This window comes from Drosophila teissieri, chromosome 3R (genome assembly GCF_016746235.2).
Source record: "Drosophila teissieri strain GT53w chromosome 3R, Prin_Dtei_1.1, whole genome shotgun sequence".
Taxonomy (NCBI): Eukaryota; Metazoa; Arthropoda; class Insecta; order Diptera; family Drosophilidae; genus Drosophila; species Drosophila teissieri.
In genome coordinates, this window is record NC_053032.1 from 28,981,254 (window position 1) to 28,994,349 (window position 13,096).

Consider the following 13,096-nt stretch of genomic DNA (forward strand, 5'->3'; position numbering starts at 1 on the left):
CGACAGTTGGCATTTTTAAGATGCACAGCAAAAAAAAAAGGATTTAAATTGGTGACTGGAACTAAGTAAATACGCCATTTACTTTGCTACTGTGCATCTTTGTTAGCATGGCAAGTGACACATATCAGATCTCAATGAAAATGATATATCGTCAAATTCATCACTGCAGGGGCTTGATTTTAATCTGCCTTTTGTTCAAGTGTAGGGGGGCGTAGCCGGGGGCGTGACAGCTACAGAAAATGTTTCCCATTAGCCCGTTTTTATTAAATTCGAGTCACAGTTGTCCGGTTCGCTGGGATGGCCGTGGAATCGGGAGTTTGGGGCGGGCACTACAGCCGGATGGATGGATGGAGTCTCCGAGAAATCGAAGCAGGATAATTTGTCACCAACGAGTGGGCTAGACTACACGGAATCGAGGGGAGTGAGGGGAGTGAGGGGATGGGGCGAAGTCCTGGCAAAATGGTGAAACATTAAATTTGGCAAATAAATGGACACTTGTTTGTCATAACGCTGCAAATGCGCCCAAATAAAATGGAAAATGGAAAATGAAAATGAAAAACCAAAGAGGAAAAGCGAACGAATTGACGGTGTGACGGCAACGAGAACGGCAACGGCAACGTTGTAATCCAAACAAACAAAAACGGGTAGGAAAAAATGTTAAAAATGAAAAACAAGACCATTACCATTGGTGCAATAAAGTAGAAAACAACCAGCGCAGCTACGATCTAAGATGTTGCTGGTCGACCCAGCGGATATCCTGTAAAGGAAGTGAAAGAAAATGAAACACTAATACAAAACTATTTCCTGAGGCAGAATAATTAGGCATTCAAGTTCAATTCTAGTTAATGGAATATGTTTTTTTTACAAAATCTTTGTAATTACAGATAACATCTATTATTTATATTAAACTAAATAAATATGAAATATTTTAAACTAGATAGTCAGATCAGCTCAAGAGGCTCGCTTGGACAAATATGCGTGTCCATTTGGCCAAAATGTTTAATTGGTGTACCTGCATAAATAAAGCTGAATGAAAACCTTTATGAATTATTCAGAAATTTGACAAATTTAATTGCTTCGCCCGTCCATGCAGTCATGTTCCGCACGTTGCACTCGCTCGGTTAGAAAATTCACAAGCTAATTAAGATATTTGCAGAATATTTTTTACCACTTTCGGCGCAAGTTATCCTCACTCAGTTGTTGTTGTTATTGTGTCCTGTGATAGTGAAACTTATAGCCCGATCGCCGAGTCACCGAGCACTGGCCAAATCCCTGGTTCAAGGATCCGTTTCCATTATGACCTTATCGCTACATTGAATCCGATGCTGTCAAATCAATAAGGCAAATACTTTAGTGCCCTTCCATTCCAATATGCCTCAATTTGTAGCTGCACCGCATCCAGAAAGCGACGAAGAAGCTGAATCCAAGGGAAGAAAGCTGCAGAAAGGGCTGAGTGGGTAAAGGACGAGTGGGGACGAAGGACGAAGGACGAACAGGAGTGCGAGCAAAGCGGCAAATACAACGACACGAGGAAACGGCAAATGGCAATGGCAAAAAGTAAATAAATCGCTTCAAATTTTCGCATGGATTGCGGACTAGGAGGGGCGATGGGGGGAGTGGGGCTTAGGGGTGTGACAGGGGGTGGGGCTGGGAATAGGGGTAGCGAATTGGAACCCAAAAACTGCTGAGCTCAAAGCTGAGCAGAGACCAAAAGGCGACAGAGGAGAAGAAGCTGAAGGCGATGGCAAAAGTTGCAGCTGCACTGAGAGAAAAGCATCGCGAAACTTAGAAATGTGTGCTAGAAATCAAACTCTTTATATCCGAAACTCTCTAGAAGATGCGGACTTAAAAAATATGCAAGAACATAAATATGACACTTATCTAGGTATCCTTTAATGAATCTCATACCTATAATCCTATATCTATATAAAGTACTAACAGTATTTGTTCAGTGAGTCCACCGATAGAGGGCGCCTTTTTGCTTCTTTATTGTCTTTGTTGCTGCTGCGTGTTATTATTGTTGTTTGCTGGTTTTGTTGGTGTCGTAGGTTGTTAAAGGTTCTGCTCATTCCGAAGGATCTGGGGACAACTGGGGACACTTTCTGCGTAGCGTGGCATGTACCAGGTGCAATCTATCGATTCGCCGCCCCACTCCCACCCTTCTCCTTTCACCCATCCACTTTCTACTTTCACCCCCCTGCTTCCTGCTTTCTCCTACCTCCTTTCTCCTTGGCTCCTTCTCGCCTTGGCGCCTGCTCCTTGTTTGCTATTTGTGCTCGTTATGGTTGCTGGAGCTGCCTGGCTGTTGTTGCTGCTGTTGCAGTTGAAATATTTACGACGTACGTTGGACTATTCCACTATTTGCAACACCCTGAGATGGGACCGCGACACACGCACAAATGCTACCCGGAAATCGCAGGGGAACGGGGCATATTCGCTTTAATATCCAGCTGGACTCGGGGTAGATCTACTCTAGAATCGAGTTTAAAGAATTCAGATTTAACGCAATTGCATTGACGAAAATTGCATTGGCAAAAGAGCGAATTAAAGCAAGCAAATGTATTTAGTTTAACCAATTAGAGAAAAATATAACTTCCACTTTTATTGACCAATCAATGCATATTTAATTTTTTTCCCGAACCTTGTACGCTTGCGATTAAAAACCAGCTAACCAAAAAATCATCATGACCAAATGGCTGTTTTTTGTTTTTAAACCAGGTTTATGCGAGTGCATATTTGTTTATCTGATTGAAGAAAAACAAAGTCCTGAAACCACGAAACTGCGTTGAATGCGCAAATATTTAATTTTTATACCCCGCACATATTCTGTCTGTTATTAAATATATAAATACATATGATTAAAGTTTATTTTCCAACTTATACTTTATTTGCGAATGGATGCAGTTGAAAAACTGGTTGCTTATATGACGAATACCGGGTATCTAGCAGTTTCGAAACTGCTCTCTGGAAAATTTGTACTTTTATTCCTCATTGCTCCTTGCCCCATGTACCCCATGTACCCACTACCCCCCTGCCGCTGTGCCACAATCCTAGCCCCATCTTTTACTAGTTGGTTGTGCATCAGTTTTTGTATTTCTGTATTTTTGTGTTTTTGTATTTTTCGGTTCTTATTGTTGGCTGGCTTGGCAGGACGAAAGCGAAACCAAAGGGGAATACACAGTAATAAAATAACAAAATAAGAGAAAAAGAGAACAAGAGCGGGGAAAAACCAAACAAGACGCGTCCTGCTTTCATTTATAATTTTATTTATTTTTTCAATGCATTTGGCGTAAATAAAGAAGTAAAGCGTTGGCAAAAATACAAATACAAAATGCGAGAAACAAGCAAAGGCGTTGTGATCAAGGATGCCTTCTCCGCCGAGACAGGGGAACTGTGTGGAAGCTGCGGAATAATTTGTGCAAATTTTATGTGCGGCACTTTTCATTATTTGCAAGAACAAAAATGCTAAAGAAAAAATAAGAAGGCATAGAGTCAGACAAGTGATGGCAAAGGCGAAGAGTTGCTGCATGGTGGCGGGGGGTGGGTATTTTAATAAAACCGTACACAGGGAGAAACCGGGCGGTGGATTGGTGGATTGGTGGTTTTGGGGGGGACACACGCATAGAGTTTCATAAAGGCAAAGAAAGCAATTGAGTTGCGTTGAAGTGGCATAAAGTAGTGGCAAGTGGCGGTTGGGAAGTTGTTGTTGGCCCAGCTTGGCTTGCTTTTTAACCATTTTTGTTTGGTTGCTGCGCTCACCGTTCAGCGTTCTCCCTTCTGGCTCACACACACACGCAAACGCACAGAGTCTAACACACACATACAGCCTTGGACGAAATAATAGCACTTAATGAGTGCAGCGCGCTTTATCAACAAGTGGAACTAGCATTAAACCTGCAAAGTTATGAAGGTATAATGTGCCAATTAAACTGTATTGAAAAGCTTTTAAATTTTATTAGTCTGTTTATAAAGAGTTTTCAGATACAACTTGTGGCATGGCCAGTCCTACTCGCTTGCCCGCTGCTGTGCATATAACGAGCAGGAGAGCCAGGTGGATCCTGATGCGAATGCGGATGCGGAGAGCTCCTCCTGGGTTGTAATGGGAAATGAAATGAATGAATGAGCATAAGCACTTTTTTGTTTGTCTCTGTGTTTGTTTGTCTGTGGTGGCTTCCTTGGTGGATAGGTGTGTGTGTGTGTGTGTGTGTCTGCTGGAGGTGTGTGTGTTTGTGGCCGCAGACTCAGACGGTAGAACAGAAATGATGCACTTCAAATTAAAATGCGAATGCAAGCGAAAACTTCAAAAGAAGCACTAGAACAGAAAACAGAAGCGCAAACGAGATACTAATAGACAATGCCAAATGCTCGGGGATCTCGGCGTTCTATCCAAGGATCTGTGTCCCTGTGTCCCTGTGTGTATGTGTGTTTGTATTTGTGACTCATTCGAAAAGGGGCGCTGGTCGTAAGTAGGCGTGGTCGTTTCATTGAATTGAAGGACCCACCATAAACACACTAACACACTGTCCCAGCGAAAGTGTCGTCGCTATGTAGGCATTGGTATGTGTGTGCGCTTGAGTGTGTTGGTGCAGCCAGCGAAGGATAAAGTTAGCGACGATGACGAAGCAGGACTTACAAATGCACTCTGCCCCTAGAGATGGTCCTCGATTCTCGTAAGAAATTAGGCAATTAATTTCAACGGACACACTGTCAGACTAACCCAACTGGTCTGCCATTCATATTTCATTTCAAACCATGACTAGTTGTTATCAAACTCAATTTTAATACTGTTAATAAATAGCATTATAATATTTGTAGTGTTTAACAGGGCGTATACGTAATATTTTCAACACCATCTATGTACTATTACTACTGATGTATAGATTAAGTAAAATTTGTTATGAAACGAAGCCTATTTAAGTACAAGCGAAGGAAGGATTGCCATACCCTTTTAGTAATAAGTGATATTTATGCCCAAGAAATCTGTACAACTCCTTGACACATTTGTCATTCCGCAAAACGTTTTCGAACAGCTTAAGTCTGATTGTGGGCCATCATGGCAGTTGTTCAAAATCACTACGAACTGCGGATTCGCCCCGCTCCGTTGCAATTCGATTCAATTCGCTTCGATCCAATCACGTTTTGGGGCACGAACGAGGTCACGCGCCCATCCCTAATACAAATGCACTTTGGACGTGGCCGACGCGCGCTAAATTCGCCTTAATTCACTTTTCATACAAAACAGGCAGCAGCACAAAAGCACGCCCCACACGCACACACACAGGCAGACGACGAGTCGAGGGGCTGCCACCACCCACAACCACCCCTCACACACACACAGATAAACAGGGGCACAAACACCAGCGCAGAGAAGCAAATGCATGTTTGTTGTAATTAATTTAAAATATTATTACAAGAGCGCGCGCGAGCTCTAAACTAAAGAAGCGAGCAGAAACAGAAGACGCGGTGGCACGAGGAGGTGGCAAAAGGATTCAGAGGGGGGGAAACCGGAGAGGACGGAGGAGGAGCGGAGGAGGAGCGGAAAGAGGAGCAGACAGTGACAAGGCAACGTTAAATAATTATAGCCCAAGCGAACTGCAAACAGAAGGCAAACAAACACAGTGGCGGCAAACAGCATGTGAAGTGAACGAAAGGGATGTGGCTAAATAACCGTATGCTGTGCTGAAAACTAAAAATGCCCCAGAAGCCCACTCCGCGACTCGCCGACTCTGGGCCAACTTTATTTTTAATTGACGCGACAACAAGCAAAAACAGCAAATCACAAGCCCAAGCTCAAAGAAGGGGCCAAAAAGGGGGCTCTTTGGGGGGCGGTGCTGCTGAGAGTCTGCCAAAATGGCAGCAAAAAATACCGAAAACGAAATTAAAAAGGTTTGGAAAAAAGTAAGAAAGTAATAAACGTAAAGCTATTACAAAATCTGATAATGGTCTGGGGGCAATGGCAATGAGGCAGACAAATAAACGCATGCCGGCACACGCACACCAACGCAAAGGATATCAGAAAGAGAGCGCCAGCATTGCAGAGAGCCACAGAGAGAGAGAGAGAGAGAGCGGAACGAGTGGCAGTGGAACGCTACACCAAGCAAAAATTCATTTTGAAGTGATTAGCCTTTAAGGAGATTTTCGAATGGGATCCGCTGTAATGCTTTAAGCAGTGAATAATAGAAATTTCCTTTCAGCATTATAATACATGACCTATTTTGCCAGCACACACACTGCTACAGATATGAATATCACACATACGTGCGCCTGAAAGTATGCAACAAATATTGGAATGGTTTCTTTGTGGTACTTGCTCAATAAAAAGTGGGTAAATCTTCACAAGCAAATATCCTTTTCAACACACTTGACTGAAATAGTATATAATATTAAAAAAGCGATCATCTTACTACGTTTTCCCTGTGTAAACTAATGCGAGGGGCATCGAAAGCAAAACAAAGTGCCGAGCGGCCATAAAAATCGTAACAATATGCCCTGCCACATCGCAGCATCAACATCGGATGCACAGCGGCAACATCCACGGCAGCAACAGCAACAACAGTAACAACAGCAGCAACAACAGCGCCAGGAGCAACATAAACATTGTGGCGCGCGTGCTGCGACGGTTGCCGCAATATTAATTTCACGAATGAACAACCCTTGAATAAGCATGCACTTCATGTACCGTTATTATGGTCCAGCTACCCGAGAGGACTCGTGTGCTCCAGTGCTCTCTTTCGAGAGAGCGAAGACGAGGAAGAGAGCGTGCAGACAGAACTTTCTCTGAAAGCTTTCGTGCCTTCGTTTTACTTCGTTGCACTTCGTCAAGTCAGCCGAAGCTCGCATGTATGCGTGCTAGTGCGTGTAAGTACTGCTGCCTGTATGTGAGTGAGTGTGTGTGCGTGTGTGTGTGAGTGAGTTTGAGGCCAGTTGCTTTTTCATTGTGCATTTCCCAGAGGTGCATTTTTCTGAAAATCTAATTTGAGAGATTGAGATTGTTTGGTCTTTCAATGTTCAGCTCGCCCGTTCGTGTTGCGACGCTTGCAATTTCTGGCCAGCCAGTCAGTCCCTATACGGCTCACATATATACATAAGCAGCTATGTGTGTGGCTGTGTGTGACTGTGTGTGTGGCCATATATTAATGCTGCAGCAGCCGGATATCGGGGAGTTATGGTCTCGTCTGCGAAATGCTCCAAGTCACAGTCACACGCTCACTTTAATTGGTACAGCGCGCCGCAACGCTGTGGCAATTTCTGTTGAAAAATCTACATGGAAGATTTGCCAGCAGCAGCAGCAACAGCAGCAGCAACATCTGCAGCAGTAGCAGCAAAAGCAGCAGCAGCAACAGCAACAGCAGCAGCAGCAGCAGCTATATCTGCAACAGCAGCAGTGGAATCCGCACGGCAGCGACTTCAATCATTGCGCGCCACGCTCGCTGCGGTTTGACAAACATTTTTCACAGAATGTGCGAAGGCAACCGCCAAACGCCCAGGCGCCCAGCTCCTTGTTTAATGGCACACCGCCAGAAAAAGTGGGTTATTTAGGTTTCATAGCACACTTTAATTTAATTAAAAAAGTTAAGAAATTGGGATGAGTCTTCAAGAAAACCTTAGATTATGTTAGGATGTATACTTTCATCATATTTTCAAACATGGAATACTTTTCGGGTATTTCTTGAGTGTAGGTAATTTAAGGTGCCTCCTCTTAGCATGGCGAAGGGATTTCTCCCAGTGTACGCCGCCAGGATACCCACCCCTTTGGCCCCCACCCGTCCCTTACTTATTCGTGTATGTTTGATGAGTATGCGAGAGTTTTATGGCTGTATTGGGAATGAGCTGCGAGCGGGCGGCGAGGGGAGGAGGGAAATCAGTGATGTGGCATGGGGCACTGGAAGCGGGTCCTGAAATGAGGACCACGACGAGCTGGAGAGGCTGAAGGTCCTGGAGCGGGAGAAAGAGGCTCTGACTCTGACTCTGGCTTTGGCTTTGGCTTCACGGAAACTGTGGAGGCTGATTGGGTTATGCTGTGATTTTAATTTTGAAATCATACGAATGCGAGTGCTGCAACGCAAAGCGATACGATACATGTGCGGATTTATTTATGCACACACACCTACACACACACACGCACACACACACACAGAGCCAAATAAAAAAAGGATAAGGAGAGAATGAAAAAAATGTTTTTGTGTGCGAGCGTAAAGCGATAAAGCGCCTTACAGGATTTTTGCATCGGACTGCTGCTGTTCGCAATTTGATAAGCTACCTCTGGGCATTATTTTTACGACTCTTTTCCACTCCCCCCCCCCCCCACACACACACACACACACAAAAACACGCCCGGAAATATGCAATAAAATATTCCGATTTTAAGCTGGTGTGTAAATCAAACAAATCTTATTGTTTTCAATTTGTGCTCATTCCCAAACCTCATTCGTCCTGCGACTCTCCACTTTTTTTGCCCCCCAAAATGAACTACAGCTTTCAGTCAATAGGGACGAAGTTGAAGGTTGCCGTTGAGTGAAATTGTCCTGGCAATCGAAAAGTACGTGTATTTAAAAGTCAGGCCACATTTATTAAGCATACGCACTGGTGAGCAATTTAAGAAATCGTTTAAGAGCAGCTTTCCACTCAATGCTCGCAGTAATGAAATGAAATTCACTTCACTTTAAATTAAACACTGTTTTCCCACTTTTACATGGGTTTCATTTAATATGCTTTTCTATGTTTGTTTTCGATGCAAGCGAACAAGGGTTTCCAACTTGTTTCAATACTTGACCTACTTTTGTAATCATAAGATACATTTTGAAAGCACACTTTTAATTATCAAATGCAGGCCAACTGTGCTGTCCCTTTTATCCCAATAAAAAGATTGTAAAATTTCCCAAACAAAATGTGAAGCAGTTTTTATTGTACTTGTAATTGATCATCTACATCCACATTACGCCATCAACTTTTGCAAATTTACATTTAGAGACGTACGAACTAAGCTATACAAGATTCGGATAAAGCGTTTCAAACATATGACTATAGGCATATGGATATGGTACAAACATACAAACGATATATACGATACATACAACTATAACTAACAACTACTGGAAACGAAAGTGTTAAGAGTCTGACCGAAAGATTGGGGATTACAAGATATGCCCTACAGTGGATACGAAAGATATAACACATAGTTAAAGGACCCTATAAAAACAGCTTAAACAGGGCAAAAAGCGCCCAGCCAGCTAGCGCGTAGAAAACAGCCAGTGTCGTGTAGTGCAGGACCTTCAACCTGAAAAGAGATATTTTTGTGTAAGGTAGGGAATTCAGATAGGGGAAAGATACTTACCTCTCGTAGCGCTTGATGGACTCGGGGATGTTGCTGGGGTCATCCTTGACCACATACAGACGCAGTCCGTAGAGACTGACGCGAAACAGATTGGTCCAGTCCAGATCGCGCATATCGAAGGCGAATAGTCGCTTATCCCGGTCGTCTAGCTTTTCCGTGAGTTTCCTGACATTGTCGTTGTCGAATCGAAATTCGTTTGAACTGAAGTACTTGAGGACGTTGCTCAGCTTGTGGATCTTGCGGTAGATCTTCATCATTCTGCAAAAGAGCCATGAATTTAGTTGCAGTAGTTTAAATGAAATAAATTGTAAGCGCACCTGGGCTTCTTGCCGATTATCACCATGATGGCGTCCATGACCAGGGCGGGCAATGTGTGGTAGAGGAAGCACAGGATGTGGTACTGCCACATGTGCGGCACGATGGTGAAGCGCGGATACCAGATGGACTTCCGCATCGGGATGTCACAGCCGTACTCGAAGCCATCCTCCATGTAGCGCCGCCAGGTTACCATGTTCTCCGCATCCGGCACGTAGTTGTAAATCGGCGGAGTCTCGTATCTGCAGGTAACTCAATTAGCAATACTCTTTAGTTAGTATATGAAGTCTGCTCTTACTTATTTCGCGCTATGTCCCACGCACTGGCCAACAGAGCATTGACACACATGTCCACCGGAACAATGTGCGCCTTGTTGTCCATGTCGCCCGTGAAAACGCGCAGCACTCCGGATCCGATTCCCACGATCACTCCGCACGGACCGTACATGTTGTCGATCCAGCCGGTGATCGGTTCGCGGTACGTGGTGATCACTGTGAGTGAACCAAAATTTATTTTTAAATTCATATTTTAATCGGTACAAAACTTGATCTTAAGCCTCTTGTACGTAAATGGCTAAGCGCCCTCACAAAAACCGGTTTCAAGATAGCCAGCAATTCATTAATATATTGAGTAAAAAAGTGCTGAGAACGTAAATTGCTTAATGAATGATTTTATTACAGAGCGATGACTGTGAACAGCTAAGCGAGCGTATTATTCAATTTTACTACACAAACTTGTTGCACAACTTACAACTTAATGGCATGGGCGGCACCTTACTTAATGTCTTTATGATTGTAATGCAATTTGATAATGATTTCGAGGCAACAGTATAGAAATGGAATTGGAGAATAGATCTTACCAATGCCGGGCCTGAAGATGGTAACTGGCAAATTCTGAGCGCTCTGCTGCACGACATTCTCGGCCAGGACTTTGGTGAAGGTGTATGTGTTCGGATACCCCTTGATGATGGTCGGCGTGAGGGTGTTCAGGGTATGCTCGTCGAGGCACTCGCTCAGCTTGAAGGCGTTCTCGCCGGACATGGTGCCGCTGTAGAATCTCTCCTGGATGTGCCGCATGTTGCAGTGTGCAAATGCTGTAGACACATGCACGAGGGCCTGGCAACATGACCAAATAAATAAATTATGTAATAATATTACGACCAATTCTAATGGAAACTCACCTTCAAGTTGACAATCTCTTTGGCCAGCTTGATGATTTCCTTGGTGCCGTGCACATTGATGGCGATGGCCATTTTGAGTTTCTCATCGAATCGCACGGTGGCCGCACTGTGCAGCACGATGTTCACGTTCTCCATGATGGTCTCCCGCTCGTCGGCACTGATTCCCAGTCCGGGCAGCGAGCAGTCGCCACTGATGATGGTGATCTGGCAGCGGTACTTGGGGTTCACCTGCTTCATCTTGGCAAAGACCTGTACCAATTAACAAATTCAAATTAGTTAGTCAGGATGAGGAGAAAACAGTTAACAGGCCAACAGTACTTACCGGATCGTTAAACAGATCCTCGATCCTGGCGAAGGCATCCTTGCCCTTCTTGGTGCGTATCAGCAAATAGATTTGTCCCACCTCCGTGACGCGCAGCAATTTCTCAATGATAACTGGGGGACACAAAACGAAATGAATGGGATGTGGTAAGTATGTAGTCCACATTCCAGTCACGTACTGGGAGTCGAGTGGAACTTACTTTTGCCAAAGAATCCTGTGCCGCCAGTGAGGAAGACGCCCTTGTCCTTGTAGAACATTTGCATGGGCGACTCGTCTGGGGAAGAGATCAATGCAAACAGTCATTAAACAATTAGCCAATTTGATGCGCATCATTGATGGTGGGCTCAGTGGGGCGTCCTTCCTTGCCCCCCCTCCCCCATTTTACCAACCCAACCAAAAACCATCTGTTTGCTCAGTTGGCTTCGCTTCGGTTCGGTTTGTTTGCCACCAACTTGAAGCTCCGTCACGAATTTAAATGCGCATCAAATGCCACTTCAATTCCGCATAATTCACGCCCCACACAGACACACAAACACAGTAACACACACTCACACACACATACACAATCGCAGGACGACAGGATGGAGCCACAGACACTGAAATAGTTGGGAGGGCAGGAGGTTAGCTCCTGGCTGCATTTTTGCCAAAGTGCCAAAACGGCAACAACACTTGACGTTTCAACGCCGCCTGCCAATGGTTCTAGGAATCCTCCACCCCCCTCCCCCGCATCACCCGCCACCTTGTGCCACGCCCCCATCTGTGGAGGCCATCCATCTCTGCCCACATTGTTGTTTGCGGCATCGGTTGCCGTTGCCTGCCACTTGCTGGGCCACTCATAAATATTTGCAAGTTAGCAGCTCGTCGAGCCATTCATCTATTGTCTAAAACGCACACACGCCTAAAATACCCGCACACGCACAGTTGCATATGCTCCACGTGTGTGGCCAACTGCACTGGCAGAAAAAAAGCGTTGGTAATCCAATTACAGTAGTTGTGAATATATGCTAAGAATATAAACTATTTTATTGCCTAGCTTAAATCGGAACTCTTATAAATGTTCATTGCTTGGCCAATTTATGAGTATTACACTTATTCAAGTTATTATTCAAGATTATATAACTAGCTAAATAGATATTCTTGGTTTATTAATTTAACTTTTTAATTTTACATATATTTCTCTGCGTGCCAGGGCTCTGCACATTCCTCAATTGAATGGCATTTCATCTTAAGTTGGCCCACTTCGCCTTAGCCTCTCCTAGCGTCTCGAGCTGCCTAATTGCCAATCGTCGGCGTAAATCACTGTCAGTTGGAGAACTGGGACTCATAGACACTGATCCCCTCCGCTGATCCCAATACCCATGCACAATTGCCACTTGATAATTGCATAATAAATGCAACATTGCCTGGGAGGATGTGCCGCCGCCGGCCCTTCATCTTCGTCCATTTGCCATCGGCTGTGGCATTACAAGCACATTCATACAAATACAACTTGACACCTAGAGCCGACACCGAGCTGCACACCGAGCTCCACATGGCTCCTGTCCCAAGGCAAGCCGCCACTACGCCAGCACCACCCCCTCCTTGGAGCGAATTCCTGGCCCGAGGCCGCACTCAACCACAAGCACTTGGCTGGCTCACTCAAATGTTTTGTTTACCTATGCTAATTGGCTTAAATGCAACTCGAGCGCACTTTGCAGCGCCTCGCCAACGCGTCCCCATCCACCAGCCGCCTTAAGCTGAAAATGTGGAAATGTGAAAATGTGGAAAGCCCCCCATCTCGACCAAGTCCACCCAACAACATCCAAAAGCCATCAGGAAGACAGCACTCAGCTACCCAGGGCATCATTGTTCCGTGGACGCGGCGAAATTGAGCCTCACTTGGAGTGACTCGAGTGCGAGTTTCGAGTGCGGCGTTTAAAGCTCTTCGAGCGCTTTGGGGCATTTG

The 13,096-nt window shown here is 44.8% G+C and overlaps 1 protein-coding gene across 1 annotated transcript in view; it reads right to left on the bottom strand.

Annotated features, from left to right (window-relative positions):
• Positions 1 to 8,874: 8,874 nt before the first annotated feature.
• LOC122619554 (fatty acyl-CoA reductase wat) overlaps positions 8,875 to 13,096 on the bottom strand; it is a 28,292-nt gene continuing 24,070 nt past the window's right edge. Inside the window, exons 3-10 of the mRNA XM_043796554.1 lie at positions 11,351 to 11,425; positions 11,152 to 11,264; positions 10,830 to 11,078; positions 10,509 to 10,764; positions 9,948 to 10,140; positions 9,652 to 9,891; positions 9,335 to 9,592; positions 8,875 to 9,277 (exon numbers count right to left, since the gene is read on the bottom strand). Coding sequence (XP_043652489.1) covers positions 9,190 to 9,277; positions 9,335 to 9,592; positions 9,652 to 9,891; positions 9,948 to 10,140; positions 10,509 to 10,764; positions 10,830 to 11,078; positions 11,152 to 11,264; positions 11,351 to 11,425 — 1,472 coding nt within the window. The 3' untranslated portion in view covers positions 8,875 to 9,189. The remainder of the gene's footprint in view (positions 9,278 to 9,334; positions 9,593 to 9,651; positions 9,892 to 9,947; positions 10,141 to 10,508; positions 10,765 to 10,829; positions 11,079 to 11,151; positions 11,265 to 11,350; positions 11,426 to 13,096) is intronic.